Source organism: Pyrgilauda ruficollis, unplaced genomic scaffold, assembly GCF_017590135.1.
Source record: "Pyrgilauda ruficollis isolate IOZ18807 unplaced genomic scaffold, ASM1759013v1 scaffold23, whole genome shotgun sequence".
Taxonomy (NCBI): domain Eukaryota; kingdom Metazoa; phylum Chordata; class Aves; order Passeriformes; family Passeridae; genus Pyrgilauda; species Pyrgilauda ruficollis.
In genome coordinates this window covers 7,845,755-7,859,403 of record NW_024522539.1, presented here as the reverse complement: position 1 = coordinate 7,859,403, position 13,649 = coordinate 7,845,755, and the positions used below count along the sequence as shown (strand labels likewise).

The 13,649-nt window shown below is 43.6% G+C and overlaps 1 protein-coding gene across 1 annotated transcript in view; it reads right to left on the bottom strand.

Moving 5' to 3' along the window:
- Positions 1-6,050: 6,050 nt before the first annotated feature.
- Positions 6,051-13,649, bottom strand: part of LOC121354435 (cell migration inducing hyaluronidase 1) — a 47,229-nt gene continuing 39,630 nt past the window's right edge. The window contains exons 21-28 of the mRNA XM_041469072.1: positions 12,938-13,153; positions 11,802-12,013; positions 11,164-11,349; positions 10,265-10,469; positions 9,434-9,520; positions 8,967-9,124; positions 8,497-8,597; positions 6,051-7,871 (exon numbers count right to left, since the gene is read on the bottom strand). Coding sequence (XP_041325006.1) covers positions 7,744-7,871; positions 8,497-8,597; positions 8,967-9,124; positions 9,434-9,520; positions 10,265-10,469; positions 11,164-11,349; positions 11,802-12,013; positions 12,938-13,153 — 1,293 coding nt within the window. The 3' untranslated portion in view covers positions 6,051-7,743. The remainder of the gene's footprint in view (positions 7,872-8,496; positions 8,598-8,966; positions 9,125-9,433; positions 9,521-10,264; positions 10,470-11,163; positions 11,350-11,801; positions 12,014-12,937; positions 13,154-13,649) is intronic.

Genomic DNA, 13,649 nt, shown 5'->3' with positions numbered 1-13,649 from the left:
GCTCATTTCCTTTTTTAATCAGTGAGTAACACTGCCTTTTCCAGAGTTTTTTTTTTTCTTTTAATTGCATCAGATATTTATAGAAATTCAAAGAACTTGTGCCTCAATAGAGGGGATGCCTCTGGTTTTAAAATGCTTAATTCATTGGTACTGTCATGATTTTCTTTATTAAGATTGTCATCCTGCTAGGTCCATTGATACCCTGCTATTTGATAATTCTTACTCTGGGATAAAATGAACTATTTTTGAATATCACTATTTTTTATCTTTGATACTGTGCCCTTTTAACAGGACAAATCCCACTGAATTCAGGTAGTACCAAATTGCCAGAAAGGAAAAGAAGGAAAATCCCTCCACTGGGATTTTTGGATGATGGTAGTTTTTCTCCTGCAGTAGTCAGGTGGAGAAGGGGGTTGGACACCGTGGCTCTGGAGCAAAAGAGCTCTGTGCAGAGCAGTTTTTGATTAGCATTTAAAAAGCTGCTGTAACACAACAACCAGGCATTGCACAGTGCCAGGCTTTAGGCAGGGACAGATGGGAAATGCTTTGTTCCTTTTTGGTGTGATGCTGCTTAACAGACCTGTGTTGATAGCGGCTGGGTTACCAGTGGCACTGTATCAATTGTCTCTGTGGTAGGAAAACCAGATCTGTTAGCCATCACTTAACAGTAATCATGGTAATAATTAATTATTTTAAATTGGTGTTATATGTCATTATTTTTATTACATAGACATTGGTATTTTGGGAGGGGAAAATGGGACAGTTAAAGGAGCTTCAGCCTCTTCCCTGTCTTAGGGACAAAGGCTACAAATTCTCAGAAACAGAACCTTTTTTATTTCTTATTCCAGAATTATTGTGTCTCTCTTGCAGTGGGATAGAAGACACCCTTGTTTTTTATGGAAGAGCAACTGCAGTGCTCTAATTCATGGAGTTTATAACCCAAACTTTTTTCCCTTAGATAATTTATTGGTACCTCAAATAAACCCGTGGGCCCATCTTTACTGCCTATAACATCTGCTGCTTTTAAAGGTAATTATCAGTTGTGTCTGAGCAGAGGCTGGACTTTGGTGTTGGCACCCTGCCCACCAGTTCTGTGGGAGGAACTGACCACAGCACTGAGCACTCATTAAATCATTAATATTTAAATTACTTCAGCTGCCTTAATTGGTGGCAGGGTTACATGTCATCAGGGCTGTGAGCATTGCAAAGAGGTGAACAGCAAGGCCCTGGAATTTGCTCGCAAGGTGCAAGGATTGAACAGCACCATGAAGTGACCTGGATGTTGCTGTTAAAGTTTTTTCTCTAGTGAGGAACATGAATAATTGTAGCACAAGGGTGTACTGAAAACAAGATCATGGTTGAGCACTTGCCGAGTCAATGTAAAAAATAAGCAAAAAAGTTCAATAGGTGTATTTATGTGACCATTGATATTGCTTCTGAGATTCATGCCTGAAGGCCATCTTGTCTACTTGGGATTTTTTTAACTTGTCCTTCCATTTCATTCAACTTCTTTTTGCAAAAAATTTAGAAATTTAGTCCGTTTTCATCCCCTCATCCAAAATGATATTTCAGAAGTGTCCAAAATAGTACATATTTGAAATCACATGAGACTTTTATACGAGTATTTTATTATTCATCCTGCCAGTTGTATCCACAGCCATACCCTGTGCCTTGCCAGCCCTTGACAGTCAGCTGCTGTCTTTCAGGTGCTGTACAGCATGTTAATCACTGCGTGGACTTCAGATAATTGCACTTATAATAGGATGCAGTTGCCAGGACCTTAATGGAAGCACAGACATGCAAATGATTTGGCATTTAAGACAGCAGTTGAGCACAAGATCTTGAAAAAAGAACTGTCTTGCCTTTAATGTGGGTACCAGGTAGTTTGTTGTGAACTAATGAGCTGTATAGCCTAATGAGGGCAAGACCACTTTCCTTTTTATCACCACTCCTCTCAGTTTCTGTTCCCACATAACATCACCATTTAAGCCACATCGCTGAGTGCTCAGATAATCCAACTAAGGCCTGAAATTATTTCACCCATGTTGTTATTTCTGGCAGTAGTGATAAGCCAGGACAGCCTCACTTTCTGGGATGAGAAAAACAACTTTAGATTTGTAATCAGAGCAGTCTGTGTCCAAGAGACGGAGCTGGAGCACTGGAGCTTTTTACAGGAAAGCAGAAATAAACGAGCTGCATTCATTTCCTTAGGGGCTGCTATCAGCTGGCAGGCCCTTTGCTTTCAGGTGAATATATATATATATAATATAATATATATTATATATTATTATATATAGATATAATACATATATATTATGTTATATATTATAATGTTATATATATTATATATATATATATATAATGTTATAACAATATTATAATATTATGTCTGTCCAAGAGACGGAGCTGGAGCACTGGAGCTTTTTACAGGAAAGCAGAAACAAACGAGCTGCATTCATTTCCTTAGGTGCTGCTATCAGCTGGCAGGCCCTTTGCTTTCAGGTGAATATATATATATAATATATCTTATATTATATTATATAATATCTTATATTATATCATATCATATATTATACAATATCATATATTATATCATATTATATCATATTAATTATATTGTATTATAATAATTATATCATATTCTATTATAGTATTATAATGTTATAACTATATTATAATATTATGTTTGTGCTTTAAGAAACATTATCCTGTACTACTCATCCTGCACTAACACAGGAGAGGAGATGGGGTTATGGTGGGGCTGGTAGTTTCATTGTGATCTCACATTACACCCTCTGGCAAAGGAAGAGGGAGAATTATTTGTCGGGGGCTCTCTCCCGTTGAATCCCGTCACTGTTCCCTTGTCACAGGCCCCTTCCCATGTCCTGACAGTGCCGAGCCGCTCCAGTGAGCCTTACACTCTGAAACTGCAGACAGATCCGCCCGCAGAGCGCTGCAGCTCTCGCTGGGGTTTTGTTGTTAGTGTAATTCAGTGAGTGTGCGGGCTGGGCCCGGCTCCACGCTGAGGGAGCAGCCAGCAGCTCCTGAAGGGGTTCTGCGAAGGAACAAGGGTGTGGCTGCAGCCCTGGTTTGTGCACATCCCTCTCCCATCCTTTGCTCAGAAGGGGAGTGGCAGAACAGCCCCTGAGAGAGCTGCGGGATCGCCCTTGCAGGCTGAGAAAGCCGGGGCCCACCGCAGCGGCCGCACGGGTGATGGCCGGCTGCTGCCAAGGCCGCAAGCGCGGCACAAACAGCGCTGAGCCTGGGGGCACGGACAGACAGAGCGCCCTGTGCCCCACGGGGCTGCGGAGAATAAAAACTCTGTGAGGCAGCGGAGGGAGCCTCCCTACACCTCGCAGCTGGCAGCAGGAGCTGGGACAGCTCCGTTTGGAACTTGATGCCCGGGAGAGACTCGCAGGAATTTCACGGCTCGGTCGGGACGGGAGCGCCGGGAGCCGAGCCCGGCCGGGGCCGCGAGAGGGCGCCCGCGGACAGGGAACGGCCTGCTCCGGGTAAAAATTATTACATTATATTATATTATATTATATTATATTATATTATATTATATCATACATATAGAATAAACTATAATACGTTATAATGCGGCATTTCTGGACAGTGGACTTTGGAATGCTTGGTTATGATGGTTAGATTCAATAACCTTAGGGGTCTTTTCCAAGATAAACAATTCCATTCTCTTCTAGTCTATAATACTCTTTTAATATTTATATTATCTTTGTAATATGTAATCTAAATATTAAATCATGTTATGTTTTATGAAATATATTAAGTTATACTGTATTTTTATGCTTTTCAATCTTAGGTGACAGATCCGCTCAGCCATCCCAAATACACAGGTACACATGCACACACACACAGGGCAGCAGTGGCACAGCACTGATGGCAGGAGTTGAAGTGCGGGGGGAACCCTCTTCACATCTCCCTTTGAGCCCCTCGAGCTGGGTGCATTTCCATTTTCCTGTCCTGTCACCCCATAGTGCCCCACCTGCCCCAAATACAGGCCTTTCCCATGGCTGTAATATCCCCCTTCCCATCTCCATCTCCTTCCCTTCCCGTCTGCCTCTCTCAGATCCTGCAGCTGTGACCAGGCAGTGAAAGGTCTGTGTGGAACAGCCAGCAAATGCAGAGAGAGAATGCTTGGCCCCTTGGCTTTTCTCTTTTGAAATAAGTAGGGAGACAAAAATAAAATAAGAAATTTGCACTGAATATTTATTTTGATAAACATTGTGTACTCCAAACAACTACGTGTTATTTCAGTTGTAAGCCACAATCTTTTGGAAACGACGTCCCAAGAGCTCTTGTCATCATAAACCCGACAGTCAATGCACCACCACGGTCTGTGGACATAGAGAGCTTTCAAGTGCAAAGCAGATTATCAGAAAAGACACATTGCCAACCTCCTTAACAAACTGGACAATGCTCAACTCCAGTAAAAATGCTTCATATGTCTGCAATTTAGTTGTCTTAGTGCCATTGTAATAAATTAATAGAAAATATATCTTTTTTTTTCATTGGAAAGTCTATAAGAAAATGTACAAACATCTAACTCCGAAAAAGGACCAGCTGTTTCGGCGACAGGTAAAACAAGCAGTTGAACAGAGGCAATAAAACCCAAACATCCGAACAAACAAAGAGACAAACAAACAAAATGCAACCAAAAAACCCCCACTTCACCAATGGCAACTGTGTAGGCAAACATGGAAACATCTGCAGGAATCAAACCTTGCAGAGAGGCTCACTGCAGCTCATGAGGACAGAGGACGAGCAGTTGGGGAATTCACTGGTCAGAGTGTGCACTCTTTGAAAAGAGTTTCTAGAACAGTCAGAGGCTGAACAGGAATCACTTGGCACAGGGCTCTTGCTGACTGGAGATGGCAGCAGGCTCCATCCTGCCTCCAGAGGACACACAGATGGCTCCAGGCCATGCAGGTCACCAGGGGCATTTCCCTGCACGCAGCCACGATGCTCTGCTGTCCCTCGGGCTGGCAGCCTGCAGTGATTCCCTGCAGGTATTCACAGCAGGAGACCCTCCCCAGCTCCAAAACAGGCCCCATGTGCCAGGCTCAGCATCACAGGACAAGCTGCTTAAGTTTTCTCTCTTAATAAGGTGAGATCTTTTAGAAAGGAAAAGAAAAAGGTTTTTTTCCTAGAGCCAAGTCTTATCCTTTCACCCTCAGAATTCCCAAAACAGCAAAATCAGAAGCTACACTTCAGCACAAAGGCAATGTGCTCCTAGAAGCTGAACAAAGCAGTTTGGGGACAGACCCACCTGGTGGGATGCTCCAGGGTGTTTACACTCTTAGAGGGAGCAGGAGAGGGGAAATGGCTGTGGCCAGTGGAGCACTGCAGAGGGCAACCCCGGCACTGGGGCTTGTACAAAGCCAAATCCCACTCCAGGCACATCCCAAGCCTGGCTTTCCTGCCCACCATCTGCTAAGTGCTCATGGAGGAAATACTCCTGCTTTGGTCCATCTCCTGGAAGCAAATGTGTTCCACCAAAACTGCTGCAAACAACAGCACTGGCTCAGGGCAGGGAAAAGGTTTAGACAACCCAAACTGGCTGACCCAGGGGAATTCCTGTTAGTCTCTTCCCTTGGCTTCATGGATCTGGCACTGTTGTGGCCATCACAGGACATCAGATAAATGTTTTGGATGATCATGGTTGAAACACCAGTGAGACTGACTCTTTCATGGAATAATTTGTGAAATCCCCAAACTATCATAAGAATTTTGGGGAATAAACAACCCACCTTATTTGCCTTTTTTAAATGTTGCCCATTCACTCTGCAAACGGCACAAATGCCTAAGGAGCATAAGGAGCATTCATTACCAGACTCTTGTTGGGAAGCTGGGAGGGAATGCTTGGCTCTTTTTTTTTTTTTTTTTTTTTTTTTTTTTTTTTTTTTTTTTTTTTTTTTTTGTTAAATACAATACACGTGACATTCAGTGAATTCAAAACAATTTTGTAGCAAGTCTGAAAAGAACATTTCCAGTTTCAAAACCCAGGAGAGGCTTGAGTGGAATGTAACCTACAGTATATCTAAATTTTGTTCATGCTTGCTTTGACATTCAGAGCAACTTATCTAAACCAGTATCTGCACAGCCTTTGGAATGACAAACAAAATCCTTTCTTTTTAGTCTAACTTCAAGGTAACATTTTTGATACTGTGGGGAAAAAGAAAAACCTAATTAACAAACAAAGTAGCCATCAGCAATTGGAATAATTTATGTGGCAGTGGGGACAGGCAGAGATAAAGTGGGGAAATAAACCCAAGTCTTACTGGCAAGATTGACATTTTTTAAAAGCTTGTCATGATGTCTTTCACACTTCCCCCCTGCCCTCAGATTTCTTAGAACAGCCACAGCCTCCAGAAATGCCTGTGTGGTATTTTGGAGCAGCTGACAGAAATATCACTGAACACTAGAAATGCTTTCAGTGTTTTACAAGGTAATGTTAACATCCCACCTTCAAGAGATGCCCCTGTGAAGTCCTGATCCACTCTGATCTGCCATCATTACCCAGGTCTTCGTTAGAAGCAGAGGGAAAGGAGGTACAAGACATCCAACTAGTGCATTGGGATTCCCACTTTAATTCTTCAGCCTCCTGGAAAGACCTCATCCAGGTCTCATGTAACTCTTACAGGAGGACCAAGACATAATATCTTTAGCCTGAAGACAGGATCAGAAAGCAACACACAGCAGAGCAGTCTGATCCTGTTCCCCCTGATGTCCTGGGAAAGGTGAGGGCAGCTCACCCTATTTGATGCTGAATAAGGTAAGTCCCAGTATTCCCAGTCAAAAATTAGAGGCCCTGAACTGGGATGGCATTAGCTGGCAACCATAAACTGATTCTGCATGTCATTATACAGAGGGAAAGGCTGAATGGGAAAGGCTGAGAAAATACATGTGCTAATTGACATTGCTCTCCTTCTAGCCTGCAGCTGCTTGTTGAAGGAAAATTTCCTGTTTGCACAGCCACTATTAAAACTCCTTGATCCATAGGAAAAACGTGGTTTTCTGAGGAAGCAGGAATAGGTGGTTCCATCAGTCTCTGCTGGCATGTTTTGTCCACTCCTTCTGTCATTTCTTCCCCAACTATGTGCCGTGGGCTGCATGTACAACACACACCCCAAAGAGCTTGACCAAACCTCACAGAAGCTTTAGGGGAAATGCTTACTGTCCAGTTACACTTCCCAGCACCCAGGAAATCACTCAAATCCACTCTTTCTCCACCAGATTGTCAACCAGTCTTTGAACTGGCATTCCAGTCTGCGTAGAGCAGCTAGTTACACTACGGAAAAGGAAAAGTCACCTTAGAGGATGGTGGAAGCAACAATCCTTGGCGGTCTTCAGACCAAGAGCTCCCCTTCACGAGGCAGCACGAACACCAGTGTGTCCCAGGAGCGCTGGCAGAAGCAGCGCCTGCAGGAACAGCCCAGGCCTCGCTCGGTGCCGCCAGAGCGGCCTCAGCGCCCGAGCCAGCCCGGCCCGGCGGCCCCGAGCACCCGCTGGCCACAGCGCCAGGCTCCGCTCTCACGTGTGGCCCCTCCAGCTACTTACAGTGAGATTTCTTTTTGAACAGCAACAACAACAACAAAATGCTACGCCGGTGGCGCGGGCGGGCGAGGCCAGCGCAGAGCGGTCAGTAGTCCGTCCGTCCGTCCGTTTGTCCGTCCATCCCACGGGGCGGTGCTGGCGGCCAGCAGGCACAGCAGGGTGTCCTCACAACTTCATTTTCTTCACCACAGGAATTGGCAGCGCTTGGTAGATTTTGGCCGAGTCCTCGTTCGTGACCAGCTTCACCCAGACGGGGCGGAAGCTGCCTTTGAAGCCGACAAAAGCCATTTTTTCTGCAAATCAGAGCAAATGTGTTTGGAGTGTGCCAGGACTGCACCAGAAACCCACCTGTGTGCATGGCTACACCTGATGGCTGGAGGGCTGCAGGTGCGCAAGAGCCATGTGTGTAACATGCACACACACACAGATGGAATCATGCCAAAAGCTGGCAGAGCTGATTGCAGCAATGTGCACGTGGAGCTGTACTCTAATGCAGTATGTGATGCTCTGAAATCAACATGCTTTGTGCCATCAAGTCAGAATGTTTCAAGAGAAAACCAGCTAAAAACAAATACAGACAAATAAAAAATCCTGGTTTGGGGCATTTAGTGAGTAAAAAGACTCAATATTTCTATTATTAAAAAGTCTTTTCATCTAAACTTAATCTGGAAAATCAAATCTCCTGAATTATTTACTTCTAAGAAGAATGGCCAGTGTGTTTTTTCTATTTACAGTTTTAAACAGAGCATGTTACCCAAAGCTGCAGTGGATACAACATTCCTGAATAAATAAATTACTGGTTCCAGGATGTTTGAGCACGTGATGATAGAAACAAGCAAGGCAAAGTTCAGAAGCAGAAAAAATATCCCTTTACTAGAATAATGGGAGGTTAGAAATGGGTTTTTAAAAACTGGTTACCTTTTAACCTAAAACCCTCTCCTGCTCCAAGTTTCTCCAGTACTTTAGTCCATGGTCCTCTTGAAATGAATCTTCCTTTAGATGTCACCAGCACTATGGAGCTGAAGGAAACAAAGAGGTGTGTAAATGGGTGAAGAGTCAGAGCACTTTCCTCCCTTGTTTGTGAATTTAAGTCTGCAGTTTGTCTATAACCCACAACATAAATGCAGCTCTGCAGTTTATCAATCACGTGCAGCCCTGCACAGTATCTGGGGCTCAATCAGTCCCTGAATCAGAGTGTGCATCCTGCTGCTGCCTGCATGCCCTGCACACATTTGGGCTCTTTTGGAGTCATCAGGCACAAAAATACATTGGGTGTATTGTTCTGCTGTTGGGTGTCTGGCCCATGTTGGGTGATAAAATCCAAGAAAAAGACGAGTGTTATGCATTCTTGTACATTGCACCTTAGTGAGAACAGATTATTTACTCACTGATCTTTGATGTTGTTGACATAATTCTCTATCTGTGCTGGGATTCCTTGTAGAATGGAGTTTTTGAATGTTACTCGATCAACAACTTTTCCATGGTGTCCATCAATCACAACCAGCTGGATGCCCTCTTCAGTGAGGAAAAACCTGACACCATCAACCTGGGCAGGGGGAAAAACATTCTTCATCTCTCACAGTAACACAATTGCAAACAACCACCTATAAGAAGCACTGATAGTCTTGAGTCACGGGACTGCTGTTTGCTTCAAAGGGCAGAATTCCAGGTCTCTGAGATCCTACTATCCTGCCTATCAGGACAAGATACTGCCCTTTTTTTTTCCCCCAAAATACAAAGCAGAAATGACCCAAATTTAACTCTCCATGGTAACTTTGTAAGCAAGTTTTCCGTGATGATAAAGCAAGTGGTGTAGAATTGCACCCCATTAAGTTCATTGAGAGGATTTGCTCACCTCAATGTATGCAAAGTCATCCTTCAGGTGGAAGTACTGTTTCTTGTATGTTTCTATTTTCACTTCAATTAGGTGGTCCTTGGTCTTCTGCTTGCAAAACAAAAAACCCCAGATTTTCTAGTGAGAATGTCCATTACCTGAATGCTGTGTCTTCATTGAAAACATTTCAAACCCTGAAATTCAATCAACAAGGAAGCTACCTAATAAGCACTGACCTGCCAAATTAAATTCCTTATGAAACTGGGCACAATGGTAACCTCTCTGCTCATCCTGTCACCAGTTAAGCTGTTTCACTGAATGACAGAGTGATTCTTACTTTGCAGAACTGACACATAATTCTCCAAGGCTTTGCTGTGTATTCCTGTTTCAAGGGCGATGAGTGAAAAAACCCAAATAACAGATAAATACCCCAATTCCTCCCCCAGAACCAGACTGCATACTGGAGATTGTGTTATGCATTATATAAATGACAATAATTCAACTCTACTATTCAGTCCCCTGTCTGTCACTGCTGTCCTTACAGCCTGGAGGAGCTGGAGGCTCCAAAATCACATCCACTGGACCAACCTGTCTCCAGCTCATCAGTTTTCACCCTGTGCTTTCAAGACCAGCACGTCACATCAGAGCCCCAAAAGAACAAGTATACAGCTTGCAATGGCTCTCCATACATTCCAAGAATCTGTTCCATATTATTTCACCCGCCTGAACCATTTCAGAAAATCAGGCACAGCATATGCTGACCCTGGCACAAAGTTTTTCTCTATCTGTGGGCTCAATATGTGCCAGATTTACATGAGCAATGATTCTGTGATAAGAAAGCAGCTGCTTTACCAGTTGTGCACTGGAGAGCTTCTTTGGCATTGGCACTTCCACTATTGGTGTCTCAATGTACTTGGGGTAGGCTGTGGCTTCACAGTCGCTGACACCAGCTGTCTTTGGGATCACAGCTTTGATTCTTATTCTCTCACAGCCCTTTACAGAGCAGAAAGCAAACTTCTCCTTCTCATTTTGAGCTTTGAGTTTCAGAAACAGCAACCTGCAGGCAGGAAAAAAAAATAAACAGCGTCCTTCAAACATTTTATGCAAAAACATACTGTTTTGGTGGTCTCTTTCCTATGGTTTACAATAATTTTCATTGCAGCCCTTGGCCCTGTGTTTTATAGTGCCCAACATCCCACATGCAAATAAAAGGGAACACTCATCCCAGAAATGGTTTAGGGAGTATTATGGAAAGTAAAACAGAGAAATCAGATAGCACCTGAACACCTTCTGAGCTCTATTCCATGGTGATACATATGTAGAAATACATGCTTTGTATTTTAGGTCTTTCTTTCTTTCCCTTTATTTTAATCCTTTAAAACAACAGGCTTTGCACTTAATTCCTGTGCATCCTTGTTATGGTGTTTATAAATAGTTTTTGTTCAAAACAATAAGGGCTGTGCATGTCTTCAGTTAAGTTTTGTAGTCGGCACTTGCTTTTGTCTTTCTCTTTTTTTTTTCTTTTTTCCTTTTCTAACTTGGAAAGGCCTTTCCCAGAGTAATTGGCAGTGCAGCAGAGGCTGTGAATGAGTGGCAGGCCTGGGAGTCCCAGGAAAATTAAACACTGGTCGCATTCCCAGAAAACCTTCCTGGTTTGGTTGCGATCCCCGCTAGTGGCATGAGGCAAACAGCTCACAGCTCCAGCAGCATTCCCAAAGCAGTGTCCAAGGCAGCAAGGCCTGCTGTCTTACCCAGTGTCCTCATCCCAGTAGTAGTACCCTTTGGTGGGGTATCTGTGCTCCAGTTTCTCCATTTGGGAGGTTCTGTAGAAGGTGCCAGTTTTGTATGTTTTCTTCAAGAGACGGTTGTGGATGTCTGAGAGAATGGAAAATGTCGTCCCTTTAGGATAGCAAAACCCTACTTGGATCCAGTCATTCCTAAAAATAGCAAAGGACCACATTGTAACGAGTTATAGCATAACTATTCTTTTCCTGGGCAAGCTAGAAGCCAAACTAAATAATTTACAAAAAGTTTTTTGCTGTCCAGTTAAAATTTTCATGGTTTAGAATGGATTAATGCAACATAAATTAGACATAACAACCATAGGTTAGTTAAGCAATTAGGGCAGATCTGCTCCTGACTTCTACACCTGTGATTTCCATGCACCAGGAATGAATTAGCTCTGAAGCTCCAAAAATGAACTGTGTTATCTTACAGAGCTTCCTGGGGGAGGAAACAGGAACCTGAGATGGCTCATGAAAAGATGAACTCAATGGACTTCCTGTAACAGGCATGTTCATTCTGGAAGAGCTCATGAGGTGATGACCTCACCCATTAAAAATGTGCAGTTACATGACTGTACTGGAATGCTGGGATTCAGTTCACTCACTTGTTGAAGTTGATGAGCCATATGGCCAGCTCTTCAGGGGCTGTCTTGTCCCAGTGGATGGTGTAGCCTTTCCTCAGAGTTACAACTGGCTGATACTGCTGGTAATGAGTGCTTTTGCTCAAAGCCCCTTCCAAGTAGAGTGGGTGATTGTGGTAGTCATTTTTTATTATTTTCATTTTCAGGTTGGCTGGCTTGTAGGCTTGGATGTACATCTAGATGGAAAAAAACCCCAACCAAACAAAAAAAAAGATCACCAAGGGTTTAATGAACTACAGTGAAAGGTTCAGATACTCAATAGATGTGAGCTGGAGCAAGTCCTGTGTGCTGGGCAGGAACCTGTGGGCTGTTCACTTATGTTCAATTTCTTAGGCTTCCATTTCAACAAAGCAAACGATTTTCAGGGAAAAAAAAAAAAAAAAGGCTCATTTCCTCATCCACTGAGTTCAAGTGCACATGCCAGAGGCTGCAGCAGGGCTGAGATATTCCACAGCATCCCGCAACCCTCAGCAGCAGGACAGTATCTACCTCAGACATCTGACTTGTGCTGAACAAGGATCCTTCTGTCTGCATTTCAGAAGGCTGAAACCCAGTTCAGTGGTTAGAAATTGGCTGTAGGGGCACTATACACAAAAAACCCCAACTGTTGCTACACACAAGACAAAGCCAGGCCCTCTCAGCAGAGGAGAGTGAGGACTCTCATGGCAGCAGCACTCAGGGCTCCTGTGGTGGGAAGAATGGTTTGGTGGTCACACACAGGATGAAACACCATGAAAGCTGAAATCTAATTTCAACTCATCAGCACATTTCCCATAACACTGTGGGCAACACTTCCCTCCATAAATCAGGGAAAAATAACTAGCTGACAGCCCATGGATTTATGAATATTAATCTGTGAATGCCCACGGAGCTCTCAGGAGGGTTCAGGCAGAACTTGTTGGAGCTGTCAGCAGCCAAGGCCAAGGTTTCAGAAAATACACCACAGTATTTCTCATGTTCAAAGCCACCTGTGCAGACACGCCGATAAATAAACACTGAGCACTCTGAAGAAAGTCCATTTCTACAGGTCAAGCTTTAAAGTGCCAAGAAATTTTAAACAAACCAGAGTGATAATGACACTGCAAGGTGAGCAGCCTTACCTGTGCAAAGTGCCCGCTGCAGATGGAGCCTCTCCAGTCGGGCACGTCAATGCAGTCAGGGTGCTTGATTAACCAGTTGTCTTCTTTGATCAGGTATGAGCCTGGGTATTCTGACACAGAACCATCTACATCATGAAAAACTGATGTTTTGTCACCATCCATATCCAGATCATTGAACCACGGGCCAGGTTCTCCAAAGAAGACTCTTGAAGTAATCTAAACAAAGTATTGGAACAAATTACATCTCCAGAAAGGAATTCATCACTTAGAGTACAACAAAAGGATGCCCTTGGTCACTACAATGGCTCAAATTACCCATTTTCTGACTTAAAAGGTGTGTTTGACTTGTCAGGCAGAGCAGACACACATTTCCCTGCTGACCATGGGGGAAAGGCTAAAAAAAACCACAATTTCAGCCCCACCAGCAGGAAGGTTTGTCTTAAAATTCTGGAGGGAGGTTCAGGAGATGGGGTGATTTCACAAGAGCCACTTCACTCATTGTTTGCTAGCACAGTTTCAAAGTTCCAGGCCACATGAAGTCATACCAATGTGGGAAACAGTCAGCCCTGGGAAATGGCTGCTCAGGCAACTTCTGACTGATATTTTTATCCAACATAAATAAATGTCATGTTACCAGCCTGCCTTGTGCAACGTGAGAGTGACCAACCAACAATTTTAGGGGAATTTGCCTTTCCCATCATATTTGGCACTG